This window comes from Porcisia hertigi, chromosome 17, assembly GCF_017918235.1.
Source record: "Porcisia hertigi strain C119 chromosome 17, whole genome shotgun sequence".
Lineage (NCBI taxonomy): Eukaryota > Euglenozoa > Kinetoplastea > Trypanosomatida > Trypanosomatidae > Porcisia > Porcisia hertigi.
Genome location: NC_090576.1, coordinates 802897 through 823121, shown reverse-complemented (window position 1 = coordinate 823121; position 20225 = coordinate 802897). Strand labels below are relative to the sequence as shown.

General features: G+C 54.8%; 7 protein-coding genes across 7 annotated transcripts; all 7 read right to left on the bottom strand.

The window, feature by feature from the left end:
• Window positions 1–617: 617 nt before the first annotated feature.
• Window positions 618–1343, bottom strand: JKF63_05535 (uncharacterized protein; the record flags this gene model as incomplete). Its single annotated transcript, XM_067901493.1, has 1 exon — window positions 618–1343. One exon carries the CDS (start codon window positions 1341–1343, stop codon window positions 618–620), a length of 726 nt encoding a protein of 241 aa, XP_067758168.1.
• Window positions 1344–2129: 786 nt separating this feature from the next.
• Window positions 2130–3287, bottom strand: JKF63_05534 (uncharacterized protein; the record flags this gene model as incomplete). Its single annotated transcript, XM_067901492.1, has 1 exon — window positions 2130–3287. One exon carries the CDS (start codon window positions 3285–3287, stop codon window positions 2130–2132), a length of 1158 nt encoding a protein of 385 aa, XP_067758167.1.
• Window positions 3288–4927: 1640 nt separating this feature from the next.
• On the bottom strand, window positions 4928–6388 carry JKF63_05533 (uncharacterized protein; the record flags this gene model as incomplete). The annotated part of the gene is made up of 1 exon (XM_067901491.1): window positions 4928–6388. The coding sequence occupies one exon, from the start codon at window positions 6386–6388 to the stop codon at window positions 4928–4930; it is 1461 nt and encodes a 486-aa protein (XP_067758166.1).
• A 736-nt stretch (window positions 6389–7124) lies between these two features.
• Window positions 7125–11792, bottom strand: JKF63_05532 (uncharacterized protein; the record flags this gene model as incomplete). Its single annotated transcript, XM_067901490.1, has 1 exon — window positions 7125–11792. One exon carries the CDS (start codon window positions 11790–11792, stop codon window positions 7125–7127), a length of 4668 nt encoding a protein of 1555 aa, XP_067758165.1.
• A 2199-nt stretch (window positions 11793–13991) lies between these two features.
• JKF63_05531 (uncharacterized protein) lies at window positions 13992–15491 on the bottom strand (the record flags this gene model as incomplete). Its single annotated transcript, XM_067901489.1, has 1 exon — window positions 13992–15491. The coding sequence occupies one exon, from the start codon at window positions 15489–15491 to the stop codon at window positions 13992–13994; it is 1500 nt and encodes a 499-aa protein (XP_067758164.1).
• A 1706-nt stretch (window positions 15492–17197) lies between these two features.
• JKF63_05530 (uncharacterized protein) lies at window positions 17198–17566 on the bottom strand (the record flags this gene model as incomplete). The annotated part of the gene is made up of 1 exon (XM_067901488.1): window positions 17198–17566. The coding sequence occupies one exon, from the start codon at window positions 17564–17566 to the stop codon at window positions 17198–17200; it is 369 nt and encodes a 122-aa protein (XP_067758163.1).
• A 1070-nt stretch (window positions 17567–18636) lies between these two features.
• On the bottom strand, window positions 18637–19443 carry JKF63_05529 (uncharacterized protein; the record flags this gene model as incomplete). The annotated part of the gene is made up of 1 exon (XM_067901487.1): window positions 18637–19443. The coding sequence occupies one exon, from the start codon at window positions 19441–19443 to the stop codon at window positions 18637–18639; it is 807 nt and encodes a 268-aa protein (XP_067758162.1).
• Window positions 19444–20225: the final 782 nt, after the last annotated feature.

Sequence of the window (20225 nt, the reverse complement as noted above, 5' to 3'; positions counted from 1 at the left end):
GAGAGCGAAAGTGTGGTGTGGCTCTTCACTGAACCGTTGAGCGGTACTAGTCGTCAATGTCTTCGTTTGACATCACTACACCTCTCACATGTGGGTCCTCTGCTCTCTGGGTAGCGGACGAAAAACCTGACGACAGCAAAATACAAAATTCACACACACACACACACATACTGATGAGGAGAGGGAGATAAACGGAGAAGGCAGAAGGGCTAGGAGCTTTACTCAAGGGGGAAAGGCACATGCGTGCACTAATCCGACGAATGCTTCTAGCACTCATTCTCACACAGGCGCACACGCACCTTCACTGAGAGCGGCAACACACCCAACAGCACCACACCAGCAACACGGCACAACAAGAGCCAAAGCCTTGAGAAACAAAACGAAGACACATTGTGAACCAGGTGAGATCCGTTCGCGTGAGCCTTGCAGCGTAGCACCAGAAATGAAATCAGCTGCTGGATCACTTCACCACCGCCGCGAAGAGGGAAGAAAAGAGCACATAAAGCATGGATATCGACAACCGAAGAAAAACGGGCGGGGCATGACACTCGCCATCGTCCGTTGATCTGTGGTTTTTTTCCTGCTGTGCAGACACACGCGTTCACATATGTCGGAGGCTACCTTTTTTGAGCTGCTTCCAGCGCACTGTCCAGCATGGCTTCATCCAGCAGCTGCTCCTCTGCCATGTATGCGTCCAGGACGTCCTCGAGGTTTTTCTCCATCGTATCGTGCGCCCCCGCTGGCTTTGATGTTCCCTTAAGAGGGGGTACAAGGGCGGCGGGGTGGGATTGACTGTGGAGGCCTGTGGTCATCCTGGACGAGAGCTCTTTGGAGAAGGCGCTCGTCCCATTGGAGATCCGTTTCGGGTCTCTCAGGGGCGTCGGCTTTGCTGTCGGTGTCCCCTCGTTTGGTAGCGCAAACGGCGCGGTGGCGTCCAGTAGAGCCTCGTCGAGAAGACTTTCGCCTTCGAAAAACGATTCCAAGACGTCGTTCAGAGTGCTCGCTGCCACAACAGATGTGTGCGCTGGAGTAGCCTTCGGCGACGGTGTCTTTGCGGGGGTGGTCGACAGTGCGGTGGCGGTGGTGGCGGGGGTAGCCGGTCCCGAAATGGGAGACTTTGGAGATACAGCAGGCTTGGTGGCGGGGATGGCTGCCTCCTTCGTGAAAGCGCCAGGCACCTTAGCACGGACCATCTTGGAGCGGCGCACCAGTTTCTCGGGCAACACTTGCAAGCACGCACCGAGCAGCACCGCACAGGCGACAGTCAGCACCAGCTCCAGCGCCACGTGTGCCCAAGATGTCGGCTCCAGCGTCACCGGGTCGACAACTTGGAAAAACTCCATCTTCGAATAAGGGGGACAAGTGAAGAGGAGGCGCCGGCAGCGATGGGAGCCGCCTCGGTACTCTTCAGACCAACCCAAAATACAACACTGAGCACGAATAGGACACGGCACGAGAGAGAGAAAAGTTTTGGAGAAAAGGGGTAAGAAGAAGAAGAGGACAAAGGAAGCAGACTCTCAGACACAGGTGCACGTGCTCAGGGTTTTCTCCGTCCTGAGACTCGAAAAGGGTGGTGAAGGCGAACTGCCTCTCAATACAGCCCCTTCAAGTACAGGGGACCTTCGTCGAGAAATCCTCGCTAAGCTAGCCAACGAAGTAAAGACGACGATCAGGCAGAGAGTGGAAACCGATCAAGAGGAGAGAAGCGCGCGCAAGAGCGCAGTGGTTAATCGTTTCGGTGCCTGTTTGTGGAGGGGGGGGGAGCGGGGGGCTGCCGATTAGCCGAGCCGTTTTGAGCGCTGTTGAGATTCGGCGTGGAAAGTCAAGAGGCTGCTCGCCCTACGTCTAGAATCACTGCTGCTGCTGCTACTGCTACAGCGATCCAGAATCGGTGCGGGCAGCCACACACACAGACACACGGAAGGAAAGGACTAGCCGGCACAGGGACAAATTTAACAGGTACGTGCATTTTCGGCTGCGTCCACAAATCTGCGGCTTTGTTAAGAGCACAACTTGACATTCATGCGTCCTGTAAAAAAAAAGTCAAAGTTGATGCATGGCGAAGAAGGCGAAACACTCCTTAGGAGGGGGGAGGGCAGTGGGCACAACTTAGTTGCTCCAGAAGTGATTCACGCTCCCAACACCGAGGCCAGAACTTTCACGTGGGCGTCGGTGTCGTTGAGGCAGGGGACGTAAATGAGCTCGTGGCCACCATTTGCATCGAACAAATCACGAGCCTCAACCTGAATTTCGCTCAAGGTCTCCACACAGTCCACAGCGAAACCCGGCGCTATCGCAAAGCAAATTTTGGCCTGCTTAGTCAAGAGGGCTTTGTTGTGGTGCTCCTCACTGAAAGCCTGTTTTCTGAGGTTGTCGGGTGCAAGTGGAAAAGCAGTAACCGCGTCGATAAGGGTAGGGCCAAGCCATGGTTCGTTGCCAAACTTGGACTGGTAAACATGCACGAGGCAGGGGCTGAAGGAGATGCCGGATTCTTTCTCAAGGTAAGCCTTGACAGCGGCGGTAGTGGCTTCGCAGCGCTGGGGGTAGTCATCGTGTTCCTCGACATAGCGGAGAGGGATGCTGTGGTAGGTGAGGATGATGCCAAAGTTCGGTAACTGCTCCCTCACGGCTGACCTCCAATCCTTGTCGGCAGGGGCCGTGGTAGTAACGTGCGCCTTTATGCAATTTAAGAGACTCGAGCCCACAGCCTCGATGTAGACGGGATGGACAGCGTAGTCACGGACGGTTCGCAACCCGGGGACGCACCGGCGCTTTTCATCCATATAGAACTTGAACACCTCATCGTAAACGCATGCAGAAGTCGTGGAGGTGTACTGCGGGAATAGCGGAAGCACTTCCATCTCACGGAGGGTAGGGAACTCGTCGTGTAGGGCTTTGAGTGTCGATGGAATGTTGTTCTCGCCATACCGCATCGCGAGTCGAACTACCACCGCTCCATTCGTTTTTGTATTCATCACGGTTTGCAGCTTGGCAACGAGGCTTTCCGAGTACAGAGTCAGAGGCGAACCCTCAGTCTTGCCATTGATGAGAATACCAGATCCATGGTGGATCCAAATGGAGTCGTACAACGGCAGAATCTTGCGCGGCCGAAAGGGCAGGATAAACCCGTAGAGAATCGGGTACCATATAAATCGCGACACGTCGATGACACGGCGATCGGAAAGAAACTGACACAGGAATCTGCGAATTGCAGATTCAGTCAGTGCACTTGTGGTGCCCAAGTTCACTAGCAGCACCGCCTTCGTCGGCCCAGGCTCGACAGACATAGTGGGAAGGAATAAGCAGCAGTCTGCGTGAAAGAGACGATAAGTTGTGTTGTGGATAGATAGCAGAGTGAACGGATGGGGAGCTGCGGAGCTGCTTGTGCGTCGCTGTTCTGTGCTAAACAGCAAGTAAGATAAAAATGCGCACACATGCCCGGTAAACAGAGCCGCAGGAACGACAGAGAAAAGAATTGGGATGGAAGTGCTAGCTGTGCTCGAGTTCCAGCAGGGACAATGTCCAGCCGTGGTATCGGGAAATATAGTGAAGATACAATGGGTGCCGACAGAAACGAAGGCAATAGAAAAAGAGGGAGCATTGCTCAGATCCACGGGCATCAGAAACCACCTCTCCTCCCCGTGTTTTTTTTAGTCTCACGCATCGCTCCATGTTGCCATTCACCGAGAACTGGTGTCATGGAGTTGGGAGCTTCGAAAACGAGAAACAGACTGTCGGGCCATTCCACGATAAGACCCCCGTTTTTTTTTTTTGGGGGGGGGGGGGGGGGGGCAGTGAGCCGGGGCTCAGCTAACAGGAACGTAAAGATCTGAATTAGGAAGCGATTAGCGACTGCTGAAGAGCCGTACCAGACGTGCTTTATATGGTAGTGGTCTCGCTTATGGCGGCGGCATTGTGCATGTCTTGCAAATGAGCAAAGACGTAACGCGGCTTCGAAGCAGAGTGACGGGGAATAGATGATAACGACCAGGACCGACGCCCCCCCCCTCCTCCCCATCCGGCAGCGGGGAAACCAGCAGCATCAGCTTTTTGGAAGACGCAGTGGCTATCGGATCTGGAGTGCTTCGCTCCCAAGGTGAGGTTGCCACTGCTGTTGGAAACCTGGTAGATGCCCTGAGCTGTACACGTCTTTTGGTACTTGGGGGGGGGGTAGACCTGATGGTCACGACGAACGCCCCTGTAAAAGGTCCCAGCAACAGCGCGGCAGATGTCGACATCGTCCACGAACTCACACCACGTGTCTCACTGTTTGCGAGCTGAACAATCGGTGTTTCCGTCTGGCCGGGTAAGTGTGAAAGTGAGCCACACGTTCGCTGTTCTCAACCGCTACTCATGTTTGGGGGTAAATTTTAGCGCGAGTGAATCCAGTGGGCAACGAAGCGCAATCAAAGAGCCCGCATCAATGGCACCGTGCGGGACGTCAGCGCTTCCCGCTGTTTCGGAGCGTTGATCACACATCAGATGAAGAGGCCCCGAAGGGAAGTGAGTCCACAGCCGTGAAGAACTCATCCTCCATATTAACATCGCCGCAGGCAAACTCCCTGACTCGAGAAGGCCCGCTTTTCAAGATCTCCCTTCTCGATTCTTAGGAAGTGTAGCAGAGCTATACCCGGGGCTCGTTCGACAAAGACTCAGTACCACTCAGCCCCCGGCATCCTCTTTTGACATGAAACCCTGAACCCCCCTAATAGGCACTACATCTGTTGAAGAAGAGAAAAGTGAAAGGCATCACAGCTGAGAAGTGAGGCTCTTCGCTTGAGGGCGATTGGGGAGACGACGGCGTGGGGTCGAAACAGAGCGGTCGAGTTGTCGGACTCACGCCTATGCAAGAGTATTCCTGTGGGTAACCACTTGCAGTCGCACCTGCTTCGAGTAATAGAATACCCCCCCCCAAAAAAAAAACAGCTTAGTCCCCAATGCCGTGAAGCAAAACGTCGCGCACCTTTTTAAGGCGGGCAATGGATTGGATATACATCTCTGTTGTCACCTCTTGCTCCTCTGATGTGGCATGAATATCACGGAACCAGCACCCCTCGAGGCTGTCGATAACGCGCGACAGCATCTCGCCTTGATGCAGTGTCACTTCTGCTGGGAGCGCGGGCGCATCTTTGAGAGACACGGTCCCCGGCGGACGCGTGTGACGAGAGAGGGGCGAGTCACAGTTACTCAGGATGGCTGCGTACAACATGTCGCCAACACACTCTGTGGGTGGGTACCTCATCAACAGCTGTAGTGCCTTCTCAGCACTGATAGCCAAAACATCGTGGACATGTCGCAGCATCTGCGCGGCAAAGTAGAGGGCGAGGCTGTTGTCCAAAACAAATGGAGCCTTCTGCTGCTCCACCACGACGTAGCGTTCGCAGAAGATCGCTGTCCAAATACGCAATGATTCCTCAAAGGGGAACTCGCGCAGGAAGAGGAGCCGCAGCCAGCGCACAAGATAAACAGGACTTTCAATCTTGTACACAACATCCAGCAAATGTTGCAGGGCGGGATCCACGCGTGCGAGCAAGTTCACCTGCACCCGTTCGCATGCGGCGACGACCCCACTCTGTCCGCTAGAAGTGCTGGCATAGTACCACTGGGCGAGGCACAGGCCGCCGCCCTCCTCGCTAAGGATCCGCCGAAAGAGCACATATACCGCAGCCGGTAGGTCAGAGTAGACTCGATCAAACAAGTCGAAAAAGGTTCCCGAGCGCAGCGCCGGGTGCTCTTGGGCAAAACGCTCGCCGATAATCTTGTCACGATGACAAGCGTAGTAGAGAAATGCCACAAGCTCGTGAAATCCTTGCTTGTACTCCTTGTTCTCCACGACGCTGTATTTAAGCAGAATGTCCGCCACAATCTCCTTCGTACGGATATCGTCAAACGGCGGAACATCCCAGGAGAGACGACTTACATCCTTCGCCACGGCCTGCCGTACCATGTCTGACTGAAACTGCAACGCGTAGGAGCTCCCCGGATCCGGCGCAAGAGGGTTGATTGTGCACCCATCCGCAGTCGCGCTCGATGCATTAGCCGGACTGACTTTCGAGCCCGACGTCAGCGGCTCGTCGCTGTCACTGCTCGACTCGCTGAACTTCACTGCTTTCCTTGACCTCAGCGGTGTTTCGCGCAACGCTTGCTCAAGTCGGTGGCCTGCGTCCTGCCATTCCCGCTGCCATGCTTCGCAAGTCGCTCGGCAGCCGTCAAGCTTCACATCGCATCCTGCCGGTATCGGCAGAGTCCCCAATAAAAAGTGCCAGCGCCAACTGAAAAGAACACCCTCCTCGTCTCGTGGTTTAGCAAAATCAAGCGTGTCGCGCAGCAGCTGAGTCGTGAGGGTTTGCTTTCGGTGGTGGAGCAGGAAGAACGATAAATCGTTCATTGTACGGGAGCGACAGGCAGCACACCCGAAAAAGTTACAGAAACGCCAATGGAAGTGAGCATGTGCATGTAGTGTGAGCGCCAACTACGTTCCCAGCTCCCCGTCGTGGAAGGATGGCGGCGTAGAAAAGACACCAAAGAAAAACTGTGAGGAGAAAACAGGTGAACCCGCCAGGGAAAGGGGAGGAGGTACTTTGGGTATGTATATATATATATATATATATATATATATGCATGGGGTCAAACATGGCGGCTGTGTGACGAGGCGCAGGAGAAGCGCACAGAGGCTGCCAGGAGCTCCTGATCCACAGGAAGCCGCGCCACTTCGTGGAGAGGCGACGCAAGAAGACCCCGCCGTCGCCCAAGAGTCCTGGCAGACGGGCGGGTTACGCCAATGGGAAGGAGGCGGCGTCGAGCATGCGCGCAGTTTGACAGGATACAAATTTTTTTGTCCAAGGGGAGCAGGACACGAGCTTCGTCTCACCCGGCACGTGTTTACACCAGCAAGTTTCGGTTTTCCGCTTTGCTTTGCTTTGCTTTGTGTGTGCGTGTGTGTGTGTGGTGCCGTGAGGTTCACGTGAGCATCGGATAGCGTTGGCCGCTGGAAACGCCGCGTCGACTTCTTCCCAAGGTGAAAGAGATACTTATCTGCAAAGACGCACGAGCACCTACTGCACACCTCGACTTGGGGCTTCGTGTCACCTTCGTTTTTTTCTACTTCTCGGATAGCTGCTGTTCTACTGGGTGGATAGGGAAGCACCACTGTCGTTGCTCTCGCCGGGAAAGGTATACAGAAACACGTTACAATTTGGGATCGGTAGTGCACCTTTGGGTACGAGGAGGTCGTCGCCGTGGAGACGAAACACATCGTGGTCTCCAGCGCTGTCACACGGAAGCGGCGCCGCGGAGTTCCCAGCGCTAAGGTGGCACATGCCCTCCGATTTGGCCTGAGCCAGACGGGACACACCGTTGCAGTACTTTCGAAGCAGCTGCTGGCCGTAGTATTCTCCAACCGTGAGGTAGGTTACTCGATCCGAGGCGCGCGAGTCAGCTCCATCGTCGATGAGGTCAATCTTGTACTTTCGGTATGCAAAGCCGCGAAGGACGTGCTCGTAGCGCAGCTGCAGGTGTTCATCAAGAGGAAGTTGAAGTGAAGACAGAAAGGCAAACATGTCGGCCTCGCTCGCTGTCTCGCTGGATATGCCATCGGTGATGCTGGCCGGGAAACGGGGAAGAAGGGTTAAAAAGGTTTCGCAGTCACATGAAATCTTTCCGGCACCCACGCCCAGACGCCAGACATCGCGCACCTCTATAAACGGCTGGATAACGTCTACAAAAAGCGGAACGGTGAAGACGGCAACCAACGAGGCTAACATGAGCTGACCTACAAGGAGGCTCTCAACGACAATGAAAGAGACAAAAAAAAGCACCGCGCTGGTTGTGTGGCCGCAAGTAGCCGTCACATTGCCGCGGCATGCGGCCCCGTCAAAGCACGCATGCATGACTAGGTGCCACTCATCGAAGGTGCTGCAGTTCAACAGCAATAGCAGCGACCGGAGGACGGTACTGAAGTTTCGCTGTTCGGTCAGGTAAACGCCGTCGGAGGCGACGTCGCCGAAAAGCACAGTTCCCACCACTGCGTACGTGAAGAGAACCAGTAGACCAAGCGCACCGGAGCTCAGCAAGATCCGTATGTGGCGCATCGCAGGCAGCAGCGCCAGGGCCGTGTTGGCGTCTTTGATTAGTTTCACAAACATCGCCACACGCATGAAACGAAGCTGTGGAGCCATGAAACTAACGACCATGAGAGTAAAAAGCGCTCCATCGGCCAGATACCACGCCCGGCTCAGGTGCCGAACACCGTAGGCCCAGACTGCCATCACCACCTCTGCACCGCAAAACGCAACCCCGACGCAGAACAACCCCAGAACCGTACGCATTCGCCACAGTTCTTCGTTCGCAGAAGTGATGGAAAGAAATGCGCAAACAATGACAAGCACAGCTTGCATAATTAAACTGAAGACCGTGTTTGGCCAGTGGGGCGGCTGGGCTGAGAGGATGCGGTGAAAAAGTCTACTCACAGGACCAGGTAATGGCGGAGAGAGGCGCCCCAGCTGCGTCATGTAGACGATACACTCTCGTGAAGCAAGGAAGCGTGTCTGGTCCTGCGTGCGCCCTGTTATGCCGGGAGATTCCCTCATGACACGCTGTACCCCCGCCACCAAATTCGCCGCGATGATGCGGATGGCAAAAAAGCGAATCGAGAGAAGCGCAGCAATGAAAAACACAACGTAGTAGCCAGAGTGGTTGTACGACATCGGCCCACTGGTGACGGCCATTGCGTCGTTCATAAAAAAACCCCAGTGGTTTACCGTTGTCACAGCAAACACAGACAGGAGCGCCGGCCCGAACGCGTCGTAGTGGAAAGCGGCCCGTTCCCTGGTGCGCTTCTGAACAACCGTTGTCGCGCCCGTGTAACCCATCACAGAGGCGCCAAATTCGCCAACACACAAATCCCAGTCGGTGACGACGGGATCGCTGCAGCGAAAAAGCCCGCCAGCGAACAGTTGCATCCCGGCAACAGCAAATGAGACGTAGAGAAACAAAATGAGCGGGAGAACCTTCACTAAGTGCCGGAAAAGCTTGACGAGCTCCAAGAAGGTCCTGTTCGGCCGCTCCTGTGTAGTTAAAAGACGAACCGTGCGAATAACTCGGCATACACGCAGACGTGGGTGAAAAATTGCCGCGAGCGAGAGACTGTTTGCGGCAAAATCAACCCAGTTGAGCGGATACATAAAGTAGGCTGGCATATACCGAGCAGAGGCTTCTTGGTCGTCATCCTCGCCGTGGGGAAGGCCCGGTGAGACGACGCCATAGGCAAGCCACTTGATGACCATTTCCATGCCGAATACGACGAGGTAGGCAATGTTAAAAATGTGAAGCGCACGCTCAGTGTGGGTGTCCAGGTGGCGTTGCTCGAAAAAAAGGGCAATGTCACCAAGAAACACACAAAGGGCGCTGATGAGTGCATAGAAAGGGGATCCGAGAACGCGCAGCAGGAGCACTCGCAGAGGGCTCAACGGTCCCAGAAAAAAAAAGGCGTCGCCGCGTACGCGAAAGCACTTCCCCCCACTCAGCCTCCCTGCCGCCTTGACGCATCCGCGGCGACGTCGGCGCCACGAGCGACCCGTGGCGCCGACGTGCAGTGACGGAGAGCCGCCGCTGTCGCGACAGATACTGTTAGCGCCGACCTCCGCAGCGATGGTGTCATCGGCTTTCATCGGAGGCAACAGCAAAAGTGGTGGGGACTCCTGAGAACGGAGCGCATCTTCGGCAAGCGCCGCGTCGCGTGACCCGAGTATAATAACGGATATGCCCAGGGCAAACAAAGTCACAAGCGAAAAGACCTGCAGCGTGACGAAAAAGAGCGAGCCGGTCGCGATGGAGCGGCCCTCGCTCACCGCCACCATGTAACGAGTCCAGATGTCACCGGTGAAGGCGCGAAAGCACGCGAGCAGAGCCGTCCAGGTGGTGTTGAAATCTCCGTTGCGTATTGCCGCTGGTGCTGCTGCTGCGTCATAGGTCCCTGCAAACAGCTGGGTGCCCAGCAACGCGAACAGCGTGAGCATCGCGAATATGAAGGAAAAAAAACAAATGAGACTTTTGAGGGGATTGCCGTACAGATAAACCGGACAGCAGCACTTCACAAGACGTATGTAACGCAGAACTCGTAAAGCGCCGACAACGCGATTGTTGAAAAGAGTCGGCATGGCGAGTTCAAGAACGCCGCTTACAGCGCTGAAAACATCCACGTAGTTCCAGAAGTCAGTCAAAGTGCGTACTACTCCGAAGGCGAGAACTCGCAGCACGACGGGGACGATAAAAACGATGGCCAGGGCCGCAGAGATCTTCCGGAGAACGCAGGCCGTCGAATGGGGCGTAGACGTCGACACCGCCGCCAGAATCACAACTTGGCTCATGGAAAGAGCCAGAAGCGTAATTACAAAAGGTGGGCTGCACACCAGAGACGCCAAGAAAGGAGACAGCGGTGTATTGCCGGCACCAGGGGTAGTAGTAGACTCACGATCGCGCGGCGTTGTCCAGGGCTTCATCCACAAATGACCGCCCATAAAATCACACAACACACGGGGAGATTTGTGCGACACAACGGTGTTCTCTGCATGGATGTACAACGTAGAGGTGACCGCATGTTTACAACCGCCATCATCGTTGAAAGGGCTCAGATCCCGCACATCACCCTCTGGCTGACCGTAGTCCCCGACCAAGCATGTCCGTTGACCCAGGTGCACCGGTCGCGTCGGCGACCGCACTGGTTGAGTCTGCACGCCGCAATCCTGACGACGTCTCGCTACGGAGCCACCCTTCACCGCAGCGGGAGGTGAACACCACATGTCGAAGTTCGCGTAGGCGTTGTAGATAACGCTGGTGAAGAGGGCGAAGAAAAAGAGGGCGACAAGGACGACAACGACGAGGTACAGGGCGGCGCCAGGGCCTCTGACGTTCATGACGTCCTCGAGGTCCTCAAACCACATGTCCATCGAGGCTACCTTGGAGATGAGCAAAAGTGCCGGCCCGATGTTTTGGTACGTCAAAAGATCGTTGCGGCGGGCGTGCTCGATGGAGAGGCATTCAACAGTGACCTCTGGAGAGACAAGGGGGCACGACAGCCCCAGGCCACACGCCGTCGAGACGTTCCGCAGCAGGAAGGGTAGCGTAAGGGTTGCGTACGGACTAGGGGCCTGCACTTTCGTGATGTAGCAGCGCTGGTAGAGCTCCCCACCCACCTCCATAACACCAACGAGCGCCAGCGCCCACAGGCACACTCCAAGGGTGATCAACACATCAAGCAAGTGAGGAAAACCACGGCCCAGTAGAATGAGCTGTTGCCTCCACCAGGGGACAGAGAAAAAGAAACGAAGCGGTCGCAGGGCCGCAAAGCCGCGTATCCAGCGAATGTGCGACGTCGGAGGAATCACTTGCAAGAGGCCAAACACGTTTACTACCAGCTCCACACAGTTCCACCAGCTGCGTAGGAAGCTGTGCGAACCTTTGAGTAGTCCGCTGGCGATGATTTCAGCCACCATGCGCACCCAAAAAAACGCGAGGCAGACGACTTGTAGTGAAAACAGAGTTGTGTAAGCGGGGCGGCCCATGTTGTAGCGAGGCTGAATCGCTAGCGCCATCGCAGTGCTCAGGCACACTAACGCACTCCAGCATATCTGCACTGAGCGACGTGCGACGAATCGGGAGCATGTGTGGCGTATGGCATTTCTGGGCTTTAAGCACACGAAAGCGGTCGTGCCATCGTTGGTGTTCGTGATGGGCGCCGGGGACCACGTCTGAAACGTGCCCATGCGCGACGTGGCCAAGAGGAGGTACTGCATGGCCAACGACCGTCGTTTCAACTTGTAAAGCAACTCGAGGAGCGGACGAGCAAAAATGGGCGAGACGGAGAGATCCACCACCGCTTTATTGCACATCACACAAAGACGGGGACAGAAAGAGAGAGAGAGAACGGGAGACAACTACACGCGATCTCCTGTCAAACTATTGCGCATATTCCCCCTCGCCCTCCTCCTCCCCCCCCCTCAGTAAAGATAATGTGGAATAGAAAAAGAGTAGAGCCAAGTGTATAGCTCCGCAGATGAACGCATTGAGGCATGGAATGTGTGTGGATGAACACTAGCGTGTGCCCGCTGTTCTCGGAGTTGTGCACGTGAGTAATGGGGCAACGAGAGAGAGAGGCTTGCGAACGCTCGGCTCCGATGGTACCAAGTACGCTAAAGATAGCCCTCATAAGAGGCTATTGAAGGCGGATACGCAATGCAGCACAGCGCAACTCGGCCTTGAGACATTTTGCTTTTCTTCCACGTGCCCTGACCTCCGCGAGTCACTTTCGCCACGTACTTTGTCTACTGAGGATCGTCAGACCTCACGGCCACACCCTCCAGCTTCGTTTTCTGTTTTTTTTTCCCACTAATCTGCTCAGGGCAATTACAAATCAGAAGATGCAAGCAAATATGTGCATAGAGCTCTCACATGGTGAGGAGAAAACAAGGCAGTTCGATGTAACACGCGGTGAAGTCAAGAGACTTTCAGCTTTTGCTCACGTGGTACCAAAATCGAAAAAAAAAGGGAGAGGAAGGCAGACAAGAGGTACCGATTGGAATGCGACGGTCCAGTTGAGAGGGAGAAGGAAGGGAATCCCATCCAATTTGAAAATCACTCGCGGTTCTACTGTCGCAAACATATCAAACGTCCACCCTATTTGACAGTGATGAAGGCAGGGAGGGGGGAGGCGAGGAAGACTGGGAAGACTCGTGACCGCTATGCGCTCCCACGCAGTTGCTGTCCACCTCTTCAGCCAGGACTACCGAGGCACAGTGACCACCCTGCTTCACCCGTGATGACTCATCGTCTGGATGACACGATGCGCGCTGTCGTAAGTGTGGCTCACAAGAGACTCACAGACGATCAGTCAACTGCAAAGCACCCTTACTTGGCCGATCATCAGCAACAGGAAAGGTCCCACACACACGGTGAGGCACACCGGTACGACTCGGCGGGGCGAACTCTGAAGAAATTCAATGAGCCCCCCCCCCCCCCCCCCCCCCCGAGACAATGGAAGAACAACCTGCAAAACAAGTGTGTATGGCGGGGAGGGGGGGGGGAAGGAAAAAAGGAAAAAAGGAAAAAAGGAAAAAAATGCGTTTTGTTAGTCCTGCGAGAGAGCATGAGCTACACTGCACGCTGACTGTAGTCTCAGAACACCATTGTAGGGTGAAAGTCAGCCACCCACACGCACGTCCGCTCCAGCAATACATTCCAGGCCACATGAAGACGTTATCTACATCAAAATGGAACCCATCCCCACGCTTCGCATATCGCCTCAGAACCGCTCCGCCCAGCCCCCCCCCCATCTCGGTTTTCACGCGGCCAACCCACAGGGGCGGTTTACGGTACTAAAAAGGGCGAGCAATTGAGGTCTAAGCGAGATAATTTCGATTTGCCCTGACACACTAGCGAGCATACGAGCAGTGGGGAGGGTTTCCCCCGTTTTTAGGTCGCCCCAACGGCGTCACATCTGGGACCTCCCTGGTCTACATTGGCGTGGACACATCGCCCCCACTTCTCCGCGACGTGCGTAGTGGATCCCCCTCCCATCACCACCAGAGGTGGGTCAGCAAGAGCGAGCAAACAAATACTAAAAGAATTTTTACGCTTTCCCCTGTTTTTTTTTTCACCTTGAGCGCGATCCGGGCAATTTATAGCCCCTCATACGAATGATGGCGTGCTCACGCCCTGAAGGAAAGGTGAGCATTAAGGGGTAAAACAAAACAACAAAGGAAAAGGCAACAGAGTAACGTGTACACTGATTCTTGCAAAATAAAGTTAACGGGGTCGAAAAACGAGATGTGACACGTTATGCGGCAATAGCAACAACAAAGCGAGGTTCTGACAAGAGGCTCCTCAGGGTGAGCTTCTTCTCTTACCCACAGCTTGACAACGAATACCAGAGCGGCTCTACATGAATGCTTTCAGTCGTATGCAAGCACTATCGTCGTTCTTATTACACAATTTTCTTACATCGGAGTCCCGTGGTTAGGCGCGAATTCATCACATGCGCTCTCACCGAGGGCTTCGTCGCGAGCCTTTCTGCGCAGGGTCTCCTTCACGAAGACGAGCGCCCCGGTGCTGATAGCGGACAGAATGAGGGCTACCAGAACCACCGAGAAGGTTCTCTCCACGGTTGGCGTCACACCGATGATGAGTGAGAATACGACCGTACCAATTAACGAAAAAAAGCACATGGAGCCGAGAACAATAGTAGTAGGGACAGTCTCTGGGCAGGGGTAGGCCAGCTCTACCCCCAGTTCCATCACCACGGGCACAAGCGGCAGCACGAGAAACTCAATTACCGGCACGAGGACATAAAAGAGTGTCATCTTTCCTTCTGTTTCCTGGATCGTCTTGATGCCAATAACCACAACGAGTAACAGGGAGGTCGACAAGGTGGCTAGTGCTATAGCTGTGTACTTGTAGTAATGCGTGCGACCCACAAATCTTCCAACGAGTGCACAATTCAAGGCGCCACCCAGAATGCCGGTAAAGGCGAGAATGGCTGTTGTGGTTTCCTCAATGCCAAAAGGCCGTAAAAGCTGCTCCATAACAGCTGCAATGGCAGTCATAGAGCCCGTGATGAGGCCAAAGGCGGCGGCCAATAGCAAGAAGTTGAGGTCCTTTAGCTGCGATTTTAGAAAGTTCAACAGCGGTAGCTTGTATAGGTCGTCTGACGTTACCGAAGGGCGATACTTGGGCTTGTCGCTCACGAAAAGCGAAGTGAGAGTGAGCACCAATATGGAAAAGGCGCATTGCGACCCAATCGACGCACCCCACTCTTTTTGGGTGTTTCTGTCCGGCAGAGAGATGACGTATGGCGGGTAGAACATGCCAACGGCCATGCCAAAAAAACTGAAAAGAGACGCCACAGATGTGGCCACCGTTCGCTCATTAGAGGGGAACCAAATGCCAGCGACGAGGGTGGGAAGGCTGAGGAAGAGAATTTGGCCCCCTGCCACGAGCACCTGCGCAATAGCGAGGAGGGGATATTTAGGGGCCCAGACTGCTATGAACTTTATCACCGATGCCGTTGCGTTCAGTCCCGTGCCGATAATGAGACCGTAGCGCAGACCTACTTTGTTGTACAGATAGCAGCCAGGGATCACACCAATCACGTACACCATCGGAACCAAAAGGCTGAGGACGTTCACCTTGAACGCATTGACACCAAAAAAACTCTCCGTCTCGCGAATAATCGTGGTAAAGCCCACATACTGTATCTGGTTAATGAAGCCAAAGGCTGCGAACAGCCCCAGGACAATAAATCGGAACGGTGTCGTTTTGAAGACCAAATCCGCCTCATGATCTTCACGGTTGGCCTCCTCTGTTTTCTGTGAATTTGGAAGGTCCTTACCCTTGAACTCAAGCAGGTCCTGTGGCGAAGTGAATGCCGTGGACGCGCACACAGGGAAACGCTCCAGCTGGTTTTGCTGAGCCTGCACATCTGGCGAAGTCATTTGCATGTATGTCGGAGGCTACAATAGCGTTGATGGTTCGCCAAGGGTTCGATCTTTAGTGAACGCAGGGAGTAAGCGCGCTGATCCTAATGCGTGGATGTTAACTTTAAAAGCGAGGACAAGGAAGCGAAAAAAGAGGTGAAGTGACGTACAGAGAGGGAATTCCCTTGAGGCAGAGAGACGGTGTGTGGGCAAGCCCTGGCCTGCTGAGATCGAGACTCGGGCGAGCACTTTCAAGCCACTGAATACTCCGCACTGAAATCTCATTCCACAATACCCGAAAGGAGCCGACCCATTATGTGCAATATACAGCCAAAGGCCCACCCCTGCTATAGGTGGCGCGTCGGCTTACCTCTTGGTGGCCGTCCAGGACGAAGCGCGCGTACCGTCGAATTCTGACATGCATCCAAGTCCGCTCAACTTGTACTCCTCCCCTGAAAACGTGCGGCTCAGAAACGGCGGCAAGGATACCGGGGATGGGGGTCGGGGTAGTGCATCTAGGCGAATGCTGGAAGACCCCCTAAAAAAAAACGTTGGTGGGGATCCGGCGAAGCTCTCGAGGACCGTGTACTCCCCCCCCCTGCCGACACGCTCTGTTACTCCCCCAACGTGTGTGAAACTCTCACATTCCGAAAGGTGCTCTAGAGACTCCCCACGCTAAAGTCTGGAGAGCACGGCGGTGGGAGTAGGCGGGATCTCGTCACGTCTCCGGTCTCTCCACCTCACCAGGTCACACAGTTCAATGTATGAAATGCAGCACATCTCGTGCTCACACATACACACGCCTTTGGGAGGGGGGGACGTTTGCATTTATTTCCACTATGCTCGTCCACTACCCCGATTTTGTTGACTCTGAGGGACGTCTTGTTGGGAAGAATGCCTGGGATGGCCGTGCTGAACACGTCTCTTTCTGTCATGGAGCGGTGCGTGCCTGCGTCCCTGATTCGAAAGTGTCCTTTTATTTTCCTTCGAAGTACCAGTAGGATTCAGTGTTGGCGAGTTCAAACGTCAATCTTGAGGAACGCCTGTTCGGCATGGTGTCATACCCCACAGCAATCCACTAGCACAACACGTCGTCAGGCGTGCCGAGAGACCAGATCTGCACGCTCCTGGCGGCCACTCCCCCCTCCTTTTCACCACCACCACCACCACCACACACACAGAGTAAGTGCTGCACCCTGGAGCTAGGGTCAAGAAGTCGGTGTCATCCGGGAGGTCACTGAGCAGAGCGAAACATTGCCTCAGAGGAGCAAAGGCTCACACAGAGGAAAGTAGAAGTTTAAAGGCAGTTGTACCAATTCTAAAGCGGTGCCAAGACGAAGGCTTTTCAGAGTACGGTGTTTGGGGTGTAACTGGCGCCCACGTGACGCCTCAAACGTTTTGTTCTCTTTAGTATTTCTTCAGTTTACACGCAAGGGGTGGAGGACGTCAAGGAATACGGCTGACTGTTTGCAACGGAGCGGCTTCGGTCATGTTACACACACCCTTTTGGGGATGTTTTTCAGGTATCAGAGACACTCAGACAGCAAAGGGTTGCCATCGAAAACGGGCAGGGGGCAAACACATGTGAAACAAAGCATTCTTGCTGGTTGTGTAGCGGGCGTCGGCTGTTCCGTGTACTCAGGTGTGTCGATCAGAGAGAACCTAAGCTCGCTGGTAGCAGCCATGACCATTCACCTAAAGGGGTAAGGACCTTGTACAGAAGCCAAGAGTCATTTGTGGATCCGGTCGGTATGGATGTCCTCCCTCGGCGCCTCACGCAAATTGCAAGCATCCACATGTGCAAGGTAGGCGGCGCACATGCGAGACCGCCACAGATCCGGCTCGGGAAGAGACCGATCAACATCTCGTTGACAGGCGGCGGAGTGTTTACAGCCCTGTGAATGTGTCCTCTTGTCACTGGCTGCACACACTGGAGAGACTCTGCAAGTCTGTAAAGCGGAGATGGTGATGTGCGTAGCCCTCTTCGGCGTGGATGCCGTTGACAACAGCATTCTTGTTGTCACAGTGGTTTTGATTGGGTTCACCCTGCCCTCATCTTTGTACCTGGATTGGGTGTGCAGACGGCTCGGGAAGCGCATTCGACGGTGCTTGGCATGCACATTGTCCACCTCGGCGATGTCGGTCTTACTCTTCGCCTCGCTACCACCTGTCGTTGGAGCTGTTGACACCTCGCGTGGCCAGAGAGACGTGTAAAGACGTCCGAGTCAGCGGACCAACTCCCCAAGGCAGCAGGCATTACTGTTGTTCACGCGAGGGATAAACGTTCATTGGACCGCTTCTTCTTGCGAACGGGCGGTCACTCCAACAACGGCCGATGCGCCCAGCAAAGTCAGGTGACGTTGCGAGAGTCAAAGAAAAACCTTTCTCCATCGCTGTACTGTGCCAATGCCGTGTTCAGTTGTGCCGTGCAGCCTGACCTGCATTTCCCACGACTGATCACACAAGGGAGTGCGGTCAAGTGAGTGAGTGGGCTGGTTCGCAATTGGCTGGAAATATGAGTTTGTGTCTGGGTTCCGTTCACTCAGTGACATCTGCAAAAAAAAGGGAAGCAGCACCTTAATGCCGAAGCAAAAGGAGAAATTGGTGCCTCACATTCGGAGCTCCCGTACGCATGGCAGCTGTGGACGAGACGTACTGGGGGGGAGGGGTAAGTTGTGAAGAAACACGTTCGCCATTTAACACCGTACACTGCACTGTGTTCTGTCACTTGTTATATCCACCCAACCTGCACCAACCTTCGTTATGTTCGCCACATCGGCGTATCACCTTTCGCACGTGCATGAGCATCCTCTGTAAAGCCCACTACAACGGCTTCCACGCCGCCGCGGTAGAGATGTTCTCCTTTCGCGTGCACAAAGACGCTAAATTGAAGTGAGGGGAGGAGGGCGAGGGCGGGGATGGGGGGGGGGGGGGTTGAGATGTGAAGAGGCACGCATCCATGATCGAAATGCTCTCGACACACAGAGGCGCCCATCCACCCCGCTCTCCCTACACTCCACTCCTCACATGACGCACCTGGGAAACAAAGCGCTAGCAAAGTGGGAGGAATGCCAAGGGGGAAAAAAAGTAGCGCGCTTGTTTGTCCTGATCCTGCTGCGGGCGAACAAGGCATACCGTAACGAGACACTGTGGGCCAATGCCCACGGGGTCAATCTTCATACTCAATTTCCTCACAGGAGCTGTCGCGGTCAATCGACATATCGTGGTCATCCATCACTGTTCGCTGAGACACGGCGGGGGTAACAGCGGTGCGTTGCGCAGGGTGAATGCCAAGCACACTTTCCTCCCTTTCCAACGCCTTCAGGTTCTCTCGCAGTTTGTCCTGACAGCCCAACAGCTCTCGCTCGCGGGACTCAAGCTTTCGGTCCCATTCGACTACGGTATCGCGTTTGCGTAAAAGCGACTTGCGCCGCTCCTCCATCTCGGAGGTGAGGGAGCGCATCTCGAGGAGCGCCTTTTGCAGGTCCTGCTCTTCCAGAAATGTTCGACGCTCACGGGAAACCAACTGCTCCTCTCGCTGGGCCAGCTCCTCCTGACGCGCCATGACCTTCAAGAGTGACGCATCCTCTACATTTTTCTCTCGCTGGAGCTCCTCAAGGCGCCTATCGATCTCCGCTTCCTGGGCTGCGAGGGAAGCTCGTGCGTTCTGCACTGCCTGTGCCACTCTCCGCTCCTCTGAGAACAAGCCCGCCGTTTGTTTCCGTGCCGCGCTGATCTGTGCGCGACACTCTTGATGCTGTATCTCTAAGCACCGCCGTTCGTCGGCGATGTTCTCCTGCATTTCGTCTAACACCGCGACGCGCTTGCGAATGTAGCCCTCCTGGCGTAGGTAATATGCCTCGAGCTCCTTCTGAAGCCGCACACCGTCGTGAAGGAGCTGATGGTACAGCTCGGCAAGTCCCTTGCCCCCCGCCATCTTAGTCCCCTCCTCGCTTGCCCTCGCGCGTGCCGACATTTTGCACCACCCCGCAGGGTCTGTATATGGCTGTCGCTAGAGGATGGATTTGGTTGTTGTTGCAAAGGCGTCGTGTCCTTTTTTCCAGTCTGTGAGTAAAAGAGAGTGGCAGGAGGGGAAACAAGGGGGGGGGAGGAAAAATTGCACCGTGGACCATCAGCGAGTCCTCACACTGGTCTCAATCGATCCGACCTTCGGGGTGGTGGTGATGAAGGGTCGCTAAGCGCGCCGCTTATCGAGGGGGACAGATAACCACATGTATATACCTTGAGTTTGTCTGCTGCAGAGAATGCACATGCACCCTACTACATCTAGCCTCTGGCCTCGCTAGTGGTAACCCCTCGCACCTGGTTCGGGAATCGGGTACCGTAGGTGAGTCATAGACTTCCATGACGACCGTGTCCGTATGTTCTAGTGAGCCTTACGGAATACACTCAGATAGGAATGTCTTGACCAAGTCAAGGTGAGCTGCACCTCCAAGAAACAAGATATTTTTTTTGTGTGTGTGTGAGGGGGGGGGGTGAAGACCCCCTAATGTGCAGCACATGGCTCGATGTTGTGCTGTGTTCACATGATGAAATGAGAGGGGATCTTGCGTGCCTGCTGCAGGTCGATGCAATGAAGGCTTCCCTTGTTGCGTGGCCAAAGTACACGACTCCCAACGCGTTCAGTATTGCGTCAATGTAAAGGACGCCGTTAACGTGAGGGACAGTGGTGCATTCACAGTGGCCTCCGAACACCGCTCAGCATGTAATTGGCCGTGCACCAGTCCATGCGGCTCG